The sequence below is a fragment of the Hydra vulgaris genome, chromosome 09, assembly GCF_038396675.1.
Source record: "Hydra vulgaris chromosome 09, alternate assembly HydraT2T_AEP".
NCBI classification, from domain to species: domain Eukaryota; kingdom Metazoa; phylum Cnidaria; class Hydrozoa; order Anthoathecata; family Hydridae; genus Hydra; species Hydra vulgaris.
The window spans coordinates 28,955,335-28,974,188 of record NC_088928.1 but is presented as its reverse complement, the minus strand read 5'-3'; the positions used below and the strand labels follow the sequence as shown (position 1 = coordinate 28,974,188).

Here is an 18,854-nt window from a genome sequence, read left to right as displayed (position 1 = left end):
TACATTGGGAAAAAACAATAATCATTTCAGAGTGATGTCAAGGTTAACCTTTGAAAGATATTCTTCACAACTTTCTTCACAACTAGATTTCAATTATGACCAGATTTGGAATTAGAGCAAGACAAAAAAAAAAGCCTACCAACAACATGTTAAAGTTACATGTCTTGACTTCTCTTTGCAAGGCTTGTGGAGTTGACATTGGTTGATATTAATTGTCAATCTCAACAGGAAAACACATGTTATGGAGTTTAAGGCACAGATAATCAGAAAGAAAAACCTACATAAAAAAGAGTTTTACAAATTGCAGTACATTTTGATACAAAAATTTTGAAAAGATAAAATTAGAAAAAAGAAATATCTAAATAAGAACAGAATTAGCATTATCTTTGCTAGAGTCTATTCTCTAGATTTCCTTCTTGATATCTTAAAAATTGAAAGCACCAAGGGAAGTGATCAAGCCATTTCTATTCAAACAATGTTTAAATACTATGAGATCTTTGATCAAGTTACTAGATTGTGTTCTGAAACAAAATCCAGTTACACTTGCATAAAAAAAGGTGCCATAAGCATTATCATTTCATATATGCAGACATCATATCTATGAAAGCGGCGTGGCTTATATGATAAATTATTAAACTCATATTTAATAATTCATATTTAATGGCATTCAATATTGCTTTGCAGCTACAAACAGTAGATGAGCTTAATGAATTTGCAGCTGTAGGTTATTTTTACCATAGCCTCATTTGCCACATTTGGTATCTATCCCTCCAACAAATAATTTTTGTTCTTAAAGAATTAAAAACTGAAGATAAAACCAACATGTTAAACAAGTTTCTTTCACATGATATCCCGGAATTGAGAGATCTGGTTAATAAGAAACTCATATTATATAAAATTATAAAATTATTCCTACATCCGTATTAAGACTTATAAAACTTATAAATAAGTCAATGAACAATTCTATCATTTTTTTCTCACTGTTGAAAATCTCTAAGAAGAAACTTTTGCTCTGGAAAGATAAATGGCATTGAAGTGATAATAAAGATGTTTCCAAGTCTTACACTTTCTTTTCAATGTGTAAAAACACTTGCAGCTGTAAATGGCCATTCAGAATGCCACACCAAGTTAACTCAAGATTTTATAGAAAGAAGTAGTAGTATTTTTATAAATATCTATAATTTAGGTAAACCAGAGTAATTGGCAGAATATTTCAAAGATTTTTTTAAAAAAAAAAAATCCTAAAAACAGTTTATTTGTATTTATCTATATATTATGTATTTGTATTTATTTATATTGTATTTGTACAGTTTATTTGTAAAAACATATTATTTGTATTAATTATATTATTTGAAACCTTAATATTATTAAAATTGTTTGTTAAAATGTTCATTTTGTTAAATTTGAAAACTATTTCTCTAAAACTAATTACTTAACAAAATTAAAGATTTCATGACAAGCTAACTTAATTGACAACATTAATTTTTCTTTTTGTTTTGTTAACAATTGTGATCTGACAATATGATTGAAATCAATTTTATGTCAAATTTTATTAATTAAAATTAAAGTAGATTTATCTAAATAACCTTCTGCTTTATAAACAAAATAATGCTTTTGTTTTATAGACAAAATGATGCCAAATGTAGTATTCCTCTTATACTAAAATTCAATGTATGATATATTTTTGAGACACCCTAGTATATATATATATTATATACTAAAGTATAAATGGTATATTTTATAATTAACATAAGATTATTAATTCTGTATATAGTTTTATATTGAGGTACATTTGATTTTCTCAAAGTTTTGTTAAGTCTGACTTTTTTAAAATTATGACAACTTAGGTTAATTGGGACAATATATTTGTTCCTCTTGAGGGTCCAAGTAAACAGGATTCTACTGTGCTATTACTATCTAATAATAAACATTACATTAAAAAACAACATGTAAGTTTCGGGGACATAGGAGCTAGGTCAAGAACCTGTGTCATATTTGGTTCTTCTAATGATGTTCTTTTTCTTCTAAACAAGGTCCAAAAATGCATTGTAAACGTAATTGAACCTCCTTTATTTGCCAAGCTCGAGTCTCTCTCTCATCATTGTAAAGTTGCATGTCTTACTCTTTTCTACAAATACTGTCATGATCACTGCTATATAGAGCTATTATTTCTGGTTCCATTAATCAAAATATTATTCAGCAAAGTCACATCCTTTTACTGTATCTGTTCCTGTATGCTCTAAAAACAGGATTTTATTCATCTAATTTTTTTCCACACATTTTAACTTTTTGGAACTCTTTCTGATCTTCATGTTTTCCTTACTCATACAACCTACAACTTCAAAGTCTTCTGTCCATTTCCTTGATCTTTAACTCTATTCTTTGTTTTCTAGTAACTCCCAACTTAATAGTGGTTGCTTGCTGCCTTTTTGGAAGCAAATTAATATAAAAAAAAAAAAGAACCACATTTAATTAAAGTGGACACAATATTTCGATGTTGCTTTACTATAACTTTTTATTAAAAACAACTTTAAATTTAAATTTTTTTTTTTTTATAGTTTTAATTAACAAATAAAAATTAGATTTACTAAGCAAAATAGGTTAATATGGATTATAAAATAATTCAATAAAATAAATAAACATATATATATATAAATATATATATATATATATATATATATATATATATATATATATATATATATATATATATATATATATATATATATGTATATATATATATGTGTATACATATATATATATATATATATATATATATATATATATATATATATATATATATATATATATATATATATATATATATATATGTATGTATATATATATATGTGTATATATATATATATATATATATATATATATATATATATATATATATATATATATATATATATATATATATATATATAGATATATATATATATATATAGATATATATATATATAGATATAGATATATATATAGATATAGATATATATATAGATATAGATATATATAGATATATAAATATTTGAACTATTAATTTTATTAATTATTAAATAAAAATAATTTTTCTCTTTAAGTGTTATTGTGATATTATATAATAAATGATAAACGAAGAATTTTTTTCTTTACTTTTAACTAAAAGTATAATAAAATCATTTATGATCATTCATAATAAAATATGATCAATTAATAACTGATAAAAAGATAAAATAATAAAATATTATCCTACTTCGCCAAGTGGATTTAAACCATTACTGTAAACTACATGTAAACAATCTTCTTTTGAAGTAATCAACACCCGAAGCACACTAAAAAATAATCAGAAAAACATGTTAACACCCATAATGAATATTTAACAACAACAACAACAACAAAATAATAAAGTATGTAGTTAACATACTTAACAAGGGTCATCCAAGCATTATGACCTTCAATTGAACTGCAAACAAGTTCTATTGTTTTTGTTTTAAAAGTTGATGCTAACACAAGATCTTCATTTGATGTGTATTTTGATCCGCAAAAAAGCTTTATCAAATTCAAAAGTTCTTCAATCACCTGAATACGAAATTATAAAAAGTCATTCAAAATATCTTATTTTTGAATTAAAAAACCATTAAAAACACATAACTGACCTGTGGATAATGATTAGCTCTTGGTAATAAATGTTCAAATGCCCATGTCATGTTAGGATGGACTGATAAAGTTTTGCAAAACTGTTTTGAATAATTACAAGCAAGTCTTAAAAGTCCATAATACATTGGAAGTGTAGAGTTGTTATACGAAATAACCTCCTGATCATCATTTGATCTAAAGTTTTTATTATATTATTATTATTATTATCTTGTATGTTTTCTACTATCAACTTACTTTAAAAAAGATTTACAAAATGTAGTTGTATGCAATATTGAATGCAACATCACGAGTTTCTGTGATGAACTTCATGTTGTCTTCGAAATTTTCGCAAGCATGATACCAAAAGGTCAGCAATGCCTAAAAAATAATTTGAAAGGAATATAAATGATTTTTTTTATTAAAACTTTTTAAAACACATTCATTTAATTTACAACTTTTGCTTCTTATCGAAATACATATTTTTTTCAAGTTTTAACTAAAAATTGAAAAAATATATATAAGAAAATATTATTTTAAAACTTTTGCAGTGTTAATTTTTAACTTTCTATTTATGTTGCAACCATTTCATTGCATTATCCAAATGAATCTGCTACTGCTTTGTATTTTTAAAGTCACCATAGTGAAACATTTGACTCGCATACAGTAAAAAACACAAAGAAGATAGATCAATTCGGAGTCTTTCTTTTAATGTAGCAAAATTTTTAAAATATCAGACATTTTAATAAGTTGTGATAATTTGAAATGATTTTCTAAAAGACCATCTTTCTCAAAACAATTTATAATTGTTCCTTAATAAAAGATAATTTTGCATATAACAGAAGTTTATAGAAACATATAACAGAACATATAACAGAACATATAACAGAAGTTTATAGAAACATATAACAGAACATATAACAGAAGTTTATAGAAACATATAACAGAACATATAACAGAAGTTTATATGTTCTGTTATATATATATATAACATATATATATATATATATATATATATATATATATATATATATATATATATATATATATATATATATATATATATATATATATATATATGTATATATATATATATATATGTATATATATATATATATATATATATATATATATATATATATATATATATATATATATATATATATATATATATATATATTATTATTATTATGCTGAAATAAACAACCTGCTTGTTGAAATGAATTGAAACATCTGGTTCAGACATCAGTGGATGATATAATCTCCATAAATCAATGCTGAAAGGTGTAAACTAATAAAAACAAAACAAATTACAAATTAATGTTACAGGAGATAATAAAAATAATGAAAATTATAAATCAATGCTGCAGGAGATAATAAAAATAAGGATTGTTATAAATCAATGCTGAAGTCGAATAAAAAAGTGAATTATAAACAAACTTTATTCATAAAAAAATTACCATTGCTTTTTCATCATTTGATATACAGCAGTAATTCAAAAGTGTAAAATAGTTAACTAGTCTTGTTGTACCAAGGTGAGACTTATCTGTTCAAAAATGTTATTTTTATTAAATAATATAACTCTTTATAATAAATATTTTTTAGTACAACATTTGCTATGTAACTAAATGTGATGGGTGAAATATAAATTATACTTACTAAATATTCAAATCATATTTGACCTATATAATACTGGTCATGGTATCATACAAATCAAAACATGACCCATATAATACAGGTCATGGTAATTCAGGGTGTGGAATAGACTTGTATAATACAGGTCTATTCCACACAGACCGATTCTATATCTATTCTTTATACAATGGTTTTATTTCAATAGTTTTTAGCAAATGGTAGAAAAATCTTTCAAATCTTTTGAGTTAACAACTAATGTTCAATATTTAATAACTTCTTATTGTAAAATTCGAAAACTTCTTTAAAAAAATGGGGATGGGCTTATTATATGAAAATTTGGGGATGGGTTAACTTTTTTCTATATTAAGTTTATATTAAGTTTTTATTAAATTTTTATCAAATCATCCCAAAGATCATTCAGGTCATATTTTAAAAACCCGGAAAATTGTTTAGGTAAAGTAAATCTGGGTTATATTTTCACTTATTTTCCTCTTAATTTTTCTTTTAGCTGACTTGTTTCCAACTTTTTTTCTAAGCTTTTCCTAATTTTTGTATGAGTGATGAGTGGAAAAGCTGAAAAAACAAATATATTACAAAAATATATACCTATAAAAAACTAAAAGTTGAGAAAAATATCTGGATTTCCAGAAATATCCGGAAAAATTAATATATTTCTGAAATATTTGGTATTACATTTCAAGGTTGCTTACAAATATTATAAACTACTAACATTAAGTAAACACCTGATGTCAATGACTAAAAGAGTAATAATAATAATCAATATATTTATAATAACAATAATAATAAATATAATAATAAAAATAATAATAAAAATAACAATAATAGTAATAATAATAATATAGTAATTATAATAAATTAAATAAATCCCTATAACTTTCTATACAACAATCGTTTATAAATACAAAGTTACAGTTACAAACAGTAATAAACTGACATAATGTAACAACTAACATATTAAACGATAACATAAAAACGACTATTGTTAAAAAAAATTATAAAGATTTAGTAAATATATAATTCATAGCTCTTATAATAACTAAAATATATTGCAAATAATATGACTAAATAAATAAAATATAAACAGAAAAACACTGAGAAAATCAAAACAAAACAAAAGTTTCAACAAACATTACTAACAAAACAAAAAACTAACGTTAAGTACTTTTGGCAACAAAAAAAAAAAAAAAAAATTACAACAACAATACAAAATTAAAAATAAAAACAATAACAAATAAAGAAAAAAGTATAATAAATAGCTAAAATGAAAATAAAAACAAATAATATATAACTGTATAAAAAATTATATGTCACAATTATATATCACTATTTAAGAATAATTAATAACTAAAAAATAAAACAATAAATGACTAACATATAAAACGAATAACAAGTAAAACTTTATACGCTAAAAAACTAAAGAAAAATCATTACTACAAGACCGCATAACAGCTTAACTAAAAAATAAATTGTAAATAAGAATCCTAAGAAATATATGAAAGAAAACTAAAGAAATATATGAAAAAAAAACTAAATCTTCTATCTAAACCCTTGGATCATCCGCAGCTTATTAGAACCCTTGCCCCATTAATTAATTTTCAATAAAATAAAAGTTTGAATGTTAAATCTTTATGAATGACCATCTTCCTATAAGGAAGTTAGTCATCTCTTTAACGAGTATTGCAAAAACTTAACTAATTGCCTTAATAACCAATGACTTAAATAATTTATTATTAAAATATTTACTAATTGCCTAAATAACCAATTAATTTAAATAATTACTCAACATTGATAACATATTGTGACATATGTGCAAAAAATTTCTCTTCACTGTTTTGACGTTTATAGAAATTTTATGCTTTTTTAAAAACTCTCTCCTTTTTATTTGTTTTAGTATATAATACCTTTATATATGTTATGTATATAATATCAATAAAACTTTAAAAATATTATATTTGTATTTTAGAAAATTGAAAAAGATTTAAAAAAATTAATTGTGCGATTGACAGGATTTAAACTATTGGGTTGTACTTTGGAAGCACAGCGAACTAACCACTTCGGCCACTAAGGAATACAAATCTTATAATTTTTAACATTTTTAATATAGTTTAACATTTAATAAATAAAAAACATAACTTTATAAAATGGCAAATAAACACTTTAAACAAAAATTAAAGAGATTTGGCTGCAATGCAATTTTCAAGTGAAAGTAAAAATGTAAAACTTGATATAATTTTTAACATTAACTAGTTTGAATTTTACTTAAGTTAAACATTTGCATACATTATCATTCTATTTCTCTTATAAAAAAAAGTACAGCAACTCTTTTTTGCCATTAATGCTTGTAATGGCTGCCATGAGTTCTGTTTTAAACACTCCTGAAACTATTTTTAAAAATGTTATTAAAAAAGAATATTTGAGTAACTATGTGTTCAAGAAAAAATAAAAACGATTACTCAAAAAAAAAAAAACTTACCACAATATTTTCCTAGCGACGGCAACATTTTTAAAAGAAATTCATACACCTAAATAAAAAAACTTTAGAAAAAAAACAACAGATAAACCAAAATTAGTTTTAGATGAAATTTTCATTAAATCTAAATAAATATAAGCATAGTGACTAAATTAAATAAAACAAAAAAATTTGACAAAAAAATTACCTTTTTCAAAATTGATTTAGCTTCCTCACTCATCTAAATAAAAAAAAAAAAAAAAAAAATTCATTGCTGATTTAAGGAAGCAAATAATTAATATTAATTAAACTATTCAAAAAGAAGTCAAGTAATAAAGTTGTTTGCCATTAGTTTTACATGTGTTAATATCATGTGTTATTTATATTATGTGTTACTATCATGAGTTACATTATGTGTTAATATCATGTGTTATTACATTATGTGTTAATTTCATGTGTTTTAGAACTTTTAACGGGTGGCCCATGATAAATGGCATAGGTAGTATTTTTATTATAACTTTGTTATTTTTTTAGCTTGAAAAGTGAATTTTTTTTTAAAAGATTTATTATTAAATTCTCCACAAAATAACATGATTTATTTAATGTAAATAGTTTCCATTATTTTTTGACATACGATATAAGCGATTGGTCCAACTAGTACAACTTTCTAAAGCTACATTTACTCTAATGTTTTTTACAGCTTGTTTAAGTTCTTGAACTAATGTTAATTTTGATTTAATAACGAGTTCATCCCATATTGAGTAATCTAAAGGATTGAGATCAGGGGGAATTTGACACCACCGATTTATTGTACGAAACCCAATGACAACCTTAATATCAGCAAATATTTTTGATGGATCATCACCATTTTGGTATTTAGAAAGTACAAGCTTTTGCAAATCTTTAGATTTCATTATCTACAAATAAAATTAAAAACGATAAAACAAAGCCATCAAGACAGATTTATAGAGAATTTAATAATAAATCTTTTAAAAAAAATTCACTGTTCTAGCTAAAAAAATAACAAAGTTATAATAAAAATACTACCTATGCCACTTATCTTGGGCCACCCGTTAGAATTCTCAAAAACTCAAAAATTGTAAATAATAAAAAAACCAAAAGAAATTAAAAAAAAAGTCTAAAGCTAAGTTAATTTGTAATATTTAATATACTTTTATACTTCATATGTTTTTATATGAAAATTTAAAAATAATCAAATACCTTTATTTGTTTTTGTGGAGTTGAAAACAACCTCCCTCTAAAAAGTTATAAAAAACTCGAAAATGTTGACGTTCAAATATGACAGAAACAATACCATTTAAACAATTAGAATTAAATGTTTTATTACTAATGCCTGTAAGGAAATAAAAGAGTTTTATGAAAACTAGATATTATTAGGTAAAAAAGAGTTTCATGAAGACTATTATTTATTAGATCAAAAATATCAATAAAAATATGTACATATATTTTTTTAAATAACACATGGTGATTTAAAAATATATGTACACATGCAATTTACACTTATTGCTTAGTCAATTTTCCTAAAAAACTTCCTTCTCTTTCATCAAAATGATTCATTTTATTTTACAAAATGAGATCAACTGTCTGATTTTATTGAACACTAATTTTTATTCAAAGTCAACGAATGTTTCAATAAATCTAATAACAGTCAATGAACATGTCAATAAATTTAATAACAGCCAACAAAAATATCAATAAATCTAATAACAGTCAATAAACATGTCAATAAATCTAATTACAGTCAATGAATATATCAATAAACCAACAAGTTTTCTTTCAATTACTTCATAATCAAACCTTCATCAACACTGATGCATGTTAGGGTTGCACTAATAGCCACACTTTGTAAGAAAAAGGTAACTTAGTGAAAAAAACAATGTGATTAATGATGATATGGAAATTGTGACTTAATTATAGAAATGATGATATGAATATTTGACACATTTATAGTAATGATGCTATGGATATCGAACACATTTGTGAAGAATGCCTTTCACAACCTTTCTCTAAAGAACCAAGAAACATTTTTTATACACAAGCATTGATAAAAAAAACAACTTATTTTTATTTTCCATCATAGGTTGTTGTTACATGCTATTATATTACTTAAACACCATCATAAGGAAAGTTGTCTATGATGATATAAGAGAATTTTGTTAATGGGAATAAAACATTTTAAGAACAATTAAAAATTTTTAGAGTAATTTTAGGGTTTAATGTAGACAAAATAGTTTTTTATTTTAGGTCTTCATGTTATCATTAAAGCTAAGTTTGCATTCTACCACTCAACTTTACCATTTAACTCTTTCACTTAACTCTACCATTTAAGCCGGTGAAATTTAAAAAAATTTATAATGGAATCAAAGAACATCAAAACACTTGTATCTAGTTATTTTTAATTTTTTTTCCATCTTTATTTAAAAATAGTATAAACAAATAAAAGAAGTGTATCTACAAATAATAAAAAAATAAATATATATACACTCTAAATTACTTTGGCTTCATTCTTTTGTGTAAATAATTTCATTTTATTAAGATTAATTTTAGTTAGAATTAATTTTTTTTAAATATACAAAATACCCACATAAGAAAAAAAAAAAAAAGAAACAAACCTAAATGATTGAGGAAAGTGAATGTTCGGCACAAGAGAAACTAATAAATATGCTGCACCTAAAATTTATTAACATAAAGTTGTGTAAACAATTTAAGTAATTTTTCCATTAATATACTATAATAAATCTTTAGACTTCAAAACTGTGTTAAAGATTAAACTAATAACCTGTAATAACAAACGATATGCTAATAGTAATGATCAATGAACAAACGATATGCTGATAAAAATGATCAATGAACAAACAATATGCTGATAATAATGATCCATGAAGAAATGATATGTTAATAATAATGATCAATGAACAAACAATATGCTGATAATAACTTTTAATGAACAAACGATATACTAATAATAATGATCAATAAACAATGTTTCACAAATATTTGATTAGTTGCTTTACTGACATCATGTAAAAACGGAAATTAAAAATCTAACTACTTCTCATTATAAAGAACATTTGTTATAAATATTTTAAATATTTTAAATTTTAATAAATGTTTTTATAGATAGTCCAATACTCTGAGAAAAAAAAAAAAATTTAAACAATTTAAAGTAATTTTTTTTCTTTATTTGTAAATGCAAAACATATATACATATATTTTTACATTTTAATGCTAAACATATATATATATACATATATATATATATATATATATATATATATATATATATATATATATATATATATATATATATATATATACATACATACAAACATATATATATATATATATATATATATATATATATATATATATATATATATATATATATATATATATATATATATATATATATATATATATATATATATATATGTATATATATACACTGAGGCATATTCGTTTAGATGCATCAATTTTTTTCTCTTTATCTTAATTTTTTTCTATGTATTGTTAACTGATATGCATGCAAGTTATTATCAAAATAATTGTTGTGTTGTGGGCTAATAAAAACCACAAAAAAAAATTTTCTATGTGTCTTTATTAACATGAGAGTATGTTTGATATACAAAAGCACATTTTTTAATTGGAATATATTTATAGACGCAATCAGGTTAATAACGATAATTATTGATTTTTTATCACTTTTACACAAATAAATTGATAAATTTTAGTGTAATTTGATCTTTTGCTCTGCCAGTATCATTTTTATTGCATTTTACGAAATGCCTAAAGGAAAGTATTTGACAGATGCTGAAAAAATACAAATTAGTTAATATCGTGGCTCAGAAATCTCAGCAGCACTTTCTATTCGAGAAATAGCAAGAAAAATTGGAAGATCTGACCATGTTGTACGAAACTTCATTGCAAAAGGTGACAATTAATGTGTAAAAAAAGCAACAAACGGCAACAAAGTATTAACAAATCGGCAAATTAATTGAATTCGCTTCGAAGCAACCAAAAATAAATTGAATGCAACACAAATAAAGGATAAATTATTATTGCTTGTCACCAATAAACATGTTGCACATATTCTACGTACAACACCAAACGTAAAGTGGAAGAAACCACACCAAAAACCAATGTTAAAAAAACACCATAAAATTGCTAAATTACAGTTTGCTAAAAACCATATGCATTGGACTCATGAGTGGCAAAACGTAATATTTTCAGATGAAAAAAAGTTCAATTTAGATGGTCCGGACTCTAACAGTTGTTATTGGCATGATCTAAGAGGAATAAATGACCCACAAATAAAACGAAATTATGGAGGAGGAAGTTTAATGGTTTGGGGTGGATTTTCTTATTCAGGAAAATTGACTCTGTGTTGTGGTTTACCTAAAATGAACTCGATAAAGTATACAGAAATGTTGGATGATGTTCTCATAACTTATATGGATGAAAACATGGACGATAATGCCATATTTCAGCAAGATAATGCTGCAATTCACACATCTAGGCATTCTATGAAATGGTTTAAAGACCACAACATCCCGCTTCTCCAATGACCAGCTTGTAGCCCGAACTCCAATTGAGAACGTGAGGGGAATGCTATCAAGAAAAGTCTATGACGCTAAAGCAGCCGAACACCAATTTAAAAATGTTACTGAGTTAAAGTGTAAAATCCTTGAAGCATGGTCCGAGTTGGATCAAACTACACTTCAACGACTAGTGGAGTCAATGAAACGCATAATTTTTGAGGTGATCCAGTGTAATGGAGGACATACGCATTACTAATTTCCATCTTTTAATGTCAAAAATATGACTGCGTCTATAGATATATTCCAATTAAAAAATGTACTTTTGTATATCAAACATACTCTCATGTTAATAAAGACACATAAAAAAATTTTTTTTGTGATTTTTATTAGCCCACAACACAACAATTATTTTGATAATACCTTGCATGCATATTAGTTGATAATTCATTCAACTTGTTTCTCTGCGCAGCAGCTTTGTTCGTCAAGTTTCGTGTTTCAGAGTTATAGAGTTGAGAGAGGGTTATAACCACAATTAAGTAGCCTACTCGTCTGTTGTGGCCTTCTGGGCTTTGGGGAGGTGAATTAACAAAAAAAAAAAAAATTCATAAAAAAAAATTAAGACAAAGAGAAAAAAATTGATGCATCTAAATGAATATGCCTCAGTGTATATATATATATATATATATATATATATATATATATATATAATATATATATATATATATATATATATATATATATATATATATATATATATATGCATATATATATATATATATATATGCACATATATATATATGCATATATATATATATAGTAAAAAACTAAACAATTATAACACTCAATTTATTTAAAACATTACTCAGAAATTCACGCAAATAGCGATCATCAGATGTTACAAATCTCAAAAAAACAACGACAAAAAAAATATACTAAAAATACAGTGGAGTGTCTAACAACAGTTTAAGTTAACAGTTAACAAGTGTTTAACAAGAAATATTTACACAATTACTACAATATATATATATATATATACATATATATATATAAATATATATATATATATATATATATATATATATATATATATATATATATATATATATATATATATATATATATATGTGTGTGTGTAATATATATAAATATGCATATACATATATATATCCAGTATTGGACAAAACATTTGCAACCAACATCGAACAATGTTAAAAAGTGAAACAAAACAAGTGCAACTTTTTTGGTTTGTTACATTTTTTTAAGTCTGGTCCATGTCAACGTCAGGGAAGTTTTTTAATAATTAAAGGAAGTATCCAGAAAGTTCCAGAAGCATGCAGAAGCTTCCAGAAGTTTCCAGAAGAAGCATCTGGAATCATCCAGTAGCATCCAGAAGTATCCAGTAACAATCAGAAGCATCCAGACGCATCCAGAAGCTTCCAGAAACATCGAAAAGAAGCATCTAGAATCTTCCAGAACAGGTTCACACAGGTTCATTTTACTATATAAGAGACATGTAAATCGACATGTAATTCAGTCAGTATATGGAAGTCAATCAGCCAGTATTATCAAGACAGTTAATCGAAGTAAGTTTTATCAAAGTGTTTTATCGAAGAACATCAATACAAGAAGTGAAATACAACAAGTGTTTCATTACATCAATACAGGCCACATCCAACCAAGACGTTGTGTTTCACAGAGCATTATTGTATCATCCCAAGGTAAATGTAACACGGTAAGCCTTGAGAAACGTGATTATTTTTTAAAATTATTTTTATGACTTCAAGTGCAAAAATGGCTCCCGACGGTCTTGGATTGGAACTAAGAAAGAAAATTATTGGCGATTACGTAAGTGGAATGTCACAAAAATGTATTTGTGATAAATATCGCGTGAAAAAATGAACCGTGTCAAGACTATGTTCCAAATATCGTTCTACGGGGAAGTTGGCAGCAGATAACAAAGGTGGAAGACTGCGTTCCACCACTTCTAGAGAGGATTCTATGATCGTCAGATCCGTCAAGAAGGATCCCTGGATATCATCAGTCGAGATACAAAAACAATTAGAGCTGCCTGTATCGGACCGAACAATCAGACAACGTGCTGCTGAAGCCGGATTGTTTTCTCGACACCCTGCAAAGAAACCGCTGATTTCACTAAAAAACACTGCAAAAGTAGTCAAGCAGTGGTTTCAAGACAACCACCTATCGATGGATTGGCCGCCTCAATCTCCGGATCTCAACTCTATTGAGAACCTGAGGGAGATCATCAACCGCAGAATTAATTGTGAAGGTGTTCGTAATAAGGATCAACTGTTTGAACAAATCCAAAAAGCCTGGGCAGCGATTCCACAAAGTTTCATTGATCACCTGATCGAATCTATGTCTCAAAGATGCAAGGCTGTGATCGACAACAAAAAATTCGCCACGAAATATTGATAGCGAAATACAGCTTGGTCAACATTTTGTCGAGTTGCACTTGTTTTGTCCAGAAGGAAATCAACTTTTTTTAATACTTTTGATTAATTTATTAATTTTCGTGTACAAATAATGAACTTTGTGATAAATAAAACTTGAAGAACTTTGTCTCTAAACACTTACATAGTTATTTCTCTAAATTGAAAAAATGCAGCACTTTTATATAAAGAAACTTAATTAGCATTATTTGGTTGCACTCGTTTTGTCCGATACTGTATGTATATATATATATATATATATATATATATATATATATATATATATATATATATATATATATATATATATATATATATATATATATATATATATTATATATATATATATATACAACCCTTAGATGTTGTCCGAAAGTTTTTTCCATATTTTGTTGACAAAAAGTAAAAATTAAAATGCAAGACCGGAATTATTTTTTTTTATTAATTGATAGACTGCCTGCCCTAACCAAACCCTCAGTCGATGTAGCAACACTCCCTTGCGGGTCAGGCTAAAAGATAGTAGATGTAGCAGCACTTCCTTGCGGGTCAGGCTATTTGTCAGTCAATGTAGCAGCACTCCCTTGCGAGTCAGGCTATTTGTCAGTCGATGTAGCAACACTCCCTTGCGAATCAGGCTATAAGATAGTCGATGTAGCAACACTCTGCGCATGATTTACAAGAAAAAAAAATAAAAATAAAAACATTTTATTAAAAAATTAAAAATAAAAACATTTTATTAAAAAAAAAAAAAAAAAAAAAACATTGTTTATATTGTTAAAAACATTAAGAATGTTTTTGAAACATTCTGGTCAATTAAATTTGCGTTTTTGTGGTTTTTTTAAAAAACGATTTATTTGTAATTAAACTAATGGTTTTTCGTCCAACACGCAAATGTTGGACGAAAGTCAAAAGTAATTAAAAGTGACGTATGTGTTGGCGTAAGAATCACTTTTTTCCTTCCGCTCTTCCCAAAGACAACAAACTATAGATCTATATATATATATATATATATATATATATATATATATATATATATATATATATATATATATATATATATATATATATATATATATATATATAAGCATGCATGTATATGGGTAATTCCATGTCGAATTAGCAGACTCATGTCACCTCATGTTTTGGATTTTACTAATTTTTTTATGTTATAGGGTTTATAAAAATGAAGAAAATCTGAAATCGGGAACGTGCGATTCCTTACGGTTCTTGAGATATTCAGGATTCAATTTTCTTATTTATGCTAATTTAGCATTTTTAGCACAATACTTTTTTGTTGTTAAATAACAATATGAAGAGGGTGGGTGACGGGGAGAGGTTCAATTAGCCCTCCCCCCCTCCCCTTCCCTCTTCCTCCTTACAAAAAAAAAATTATTAATACTTTCCAAACTAAATATTTTTCAAAATTGAAAATTCTGTTTTGTTAAAAATTTTTCTTTTAAGCTTTTTGGAGGCCTTATGGAGCAATAATGATTACTATATGATTGGTACATAAAATAAAATTTAATTACCGTTTAATTATGTACATGGTGAGGCAAAATTAACTCCCCCATTTGGTTTGATTACAATTTTGAAATAAATGAAAGATTTTTTTTTTTTTTCAAATAATGTGTTTATTTAGCATTTAAATTTTTTGTTTGTCAATTTTCAAAAATGATATCAACTAAATGTCCACCTTTAGCGGTTCTACACAAATCAGCTCTTTTTATTGAACTTTTCATTACTTTTTTGAGTATTTCAACCGGTATGTTTTATATTTCTTGTCAAATATTGTTTTTCAGTTGATCAAGAGTTTGTGGTTTATTCACGTACACCTTTTCTTTTAAATGACCCCATAAAAAGAAGTCTGGAGCTGTTAAATCAGGTGATCTTGCAGGTCACTGCAAATTAATCGACCTGGAAAAAGGTCTTTCAAAATCCGTGTTGTTTTTTTGGCTGTATGTGGTGTGGCACCATCTTGTTATTACATATTGTCCAGATTTTGTTCTTCCATTTGTGGCATTAAAAAGTCTTGAATCATTTGTCGATAATTATCACCAGTAACAGTTGTTGTTTGTCCATTTCCGTCTTCAAAAAAATAAGGTCCGATGACATTTTTGGCATGAATAGCGCACCAAACTGTTATTTTTTGTGGATGCAATGATGTTTCATGAATGATTTGTGGGCTTTCACTTTCCCAGAATCGAAAATTTTGTTTATTGACACTGAGATGAAAATGTGCTTCGTCACTCATTATCATTTTTTCACTAAAACTATCAATTTCTCTCGCAAGATTCAAAATGACATTACTGTACTTCAAACGCTGATTATGGTCTCTGGGCAATAGCTTTTGCACTAACTGGATTTTGTAAGAGAAAAGGTATAAATCTTTTTTTCAAAATTCATCAGAGATCGCTGAGAAATGTTTAATTGTTCTTGGTCTTCCTGAATGGTGAGAGTCTAAAGTTGTTCCATACTGTTCAAATCGATTTGATAAAGCATGAATTGTTTTCTTATCAAGTGCTGATTGATTACGATGTCTTTTTCAATATTCTTGTTGAGTTAACACAACTGACTTATTTTTTGGAATAAAAATAGTCACGACTTTTGCACGTTGTTGTGGATTGAATCGATTTATAATTAATTTTGTGTTATTCTACTTTACAACTGTAAAAAAAAATAATGACAGTTAATATCAAAATAAAAAATAACAGCTCTTTCAAATAGGGGAGTTAATTTTGCCTCACCCTGTATAAGAGGAAATCATATAAGATGGCACATCTAATTAAATAAAATGTATAAATAATCTACCATAAACTAAATAATGTTAATGGTATTTCTAAAAAAGATTTGTTCAAATATTAGTAAATATACTCTGATAGTTATTGTTGGTTATAATAGTTAATAATAATAGTTAATAATAATGATTAATAATAATGAATAATAATAATGGTTAATAATAATGTTTAACAATAATGATTAATAATAATGATTAATAATAATGGTTAATAATAATTTAGTTAATAATATAATAGTTATAATGTTAATGTTGGTTATAATAGTTTATAATAGTTCATAAAATATAATAGTTTATAAAATATAATAGTTTATAAAATTATAAAATATCTTTAAAAAAACCCAATAAAACCCAGATTGTCTGGGTTTTTTTAAGCGGGTTTTTTAATGCCAACCCTGATCTTGTACACTACTAACTTTTTCAATTGATAACCATAAAATTGACCATCTAAACTCCCTTTTAAATTAATTAAAAGATAAACTGAAAAATGTGACATCATACTCTGCAAAAATACAGATATTAACATTAACTCCAGGATCATGGTCACTCCCAAAATCTGCAAAATTTTTTAATGTATCTATTTACCTTATACAAAAGGCTAGAAAAGTTTAAAAAAACAACATGAAATTTTGTATAAACCATCATCATAAAAAGGAAAGTCGCTTTTCCCATGAAACCGTTGATCTTGTTCATAGCTTTTATCAAAGTAACAAGTACACACAAATGCTGCCTGGAAAAAAAGATTTTTGTCAGTATAGGGTACAGGCAGCACATGCAAAAAAGACTAATATTGATTAATTTAATAGAACTTCATGTAGCATTTAAAACTGAACACTCTAAATTAAATGTTGGCTTTTCAAAGTTTTGCAGTTTTTGCCCAAGATAGTGTGTAACCACAAACTTGTCTGGCACTCACAGTGTTTGTGTCTGTATCTATCATCAGAATGTTAAATTGTTAACTGATGCTCTTAAGATTGACAAAGACTATAAAGATTTAATGAGAATGATTGTTATTTACCTCATCCATAGTTGTTTACCTCATCAAAATTTGAAATGATATATTCTTAATATGATATTGGATGTCTTTGTCCACGAGTGGTATCGAAAGAGTTAAAAGAATTTTTAACAGTAAATTTGACAACAGTGATAAATAAAAATTACAAATGGCAAGGTACAAATAGAACTACAATAATCAATCAAAAAATCAATACTGAATATGTTATTAACCTTATATGCAATAATATAGATCAACTAACATCTCATTCACTTATAGCTAAAAGTCAGGCCAAGTTTCTTAAAGACTCTAATGAGTTATTAAATTACAATGAGTG

The 18,854-nt window shown here is 25.4% G+C and overlaps 1 protein-coding gene across 1 annotated transcript in view; it reads right to left on the bottom strand.

Annotated features, from left to right (window-relative positions):
- The window catches only part of LOC100198859 (ubiquitin carboxyl-terminal hydrolase 34), a 195,646-nt gene that overhangs the window by 22,961 nt on the left and 153,831 nt on the right, over positions 1-18,854 (bottom strand). The window contains exons 43-52 of the mRNA XM_065805242.1: positions 10,354-10,411; positions 8,942-8,978; positions 7,929-7,961; positions 7,745-7,793; positions 5,076-5,161; positions 4,823-4,906; positions 3,890-3,996; positions 3,639-3,813; positions 3,407-3,561; positions 3,236-3,314 (exon numbers count right to left, since the gene is read on the bottom strand). Of these exons, the coding sequence (XP_065661314.1) occupies positions 3,236-3,314; positions 3,407-3,561; positions 3,639-3,813; positions 3,890-3,996; positions 4,823-4,906; positions 5,076-5,161; positions 7,745-7,793; positions 7,929-7,961; positions 8,942-8,978; positions 10,354-10,411 (863 nt within the window). The remainder of the gene's footprint in view (positions 1-3,235; positions 3,315-3,406; positions 3,562-3,638; positions 3,814-3,889; positions 3,997-4,822; positions 4,907-5,075; positions 5,162-7,744; positions 7,794-7,928; positions 7,962-8,941; positions 8,979-10,353; positions 10,412-18,854) is intronic.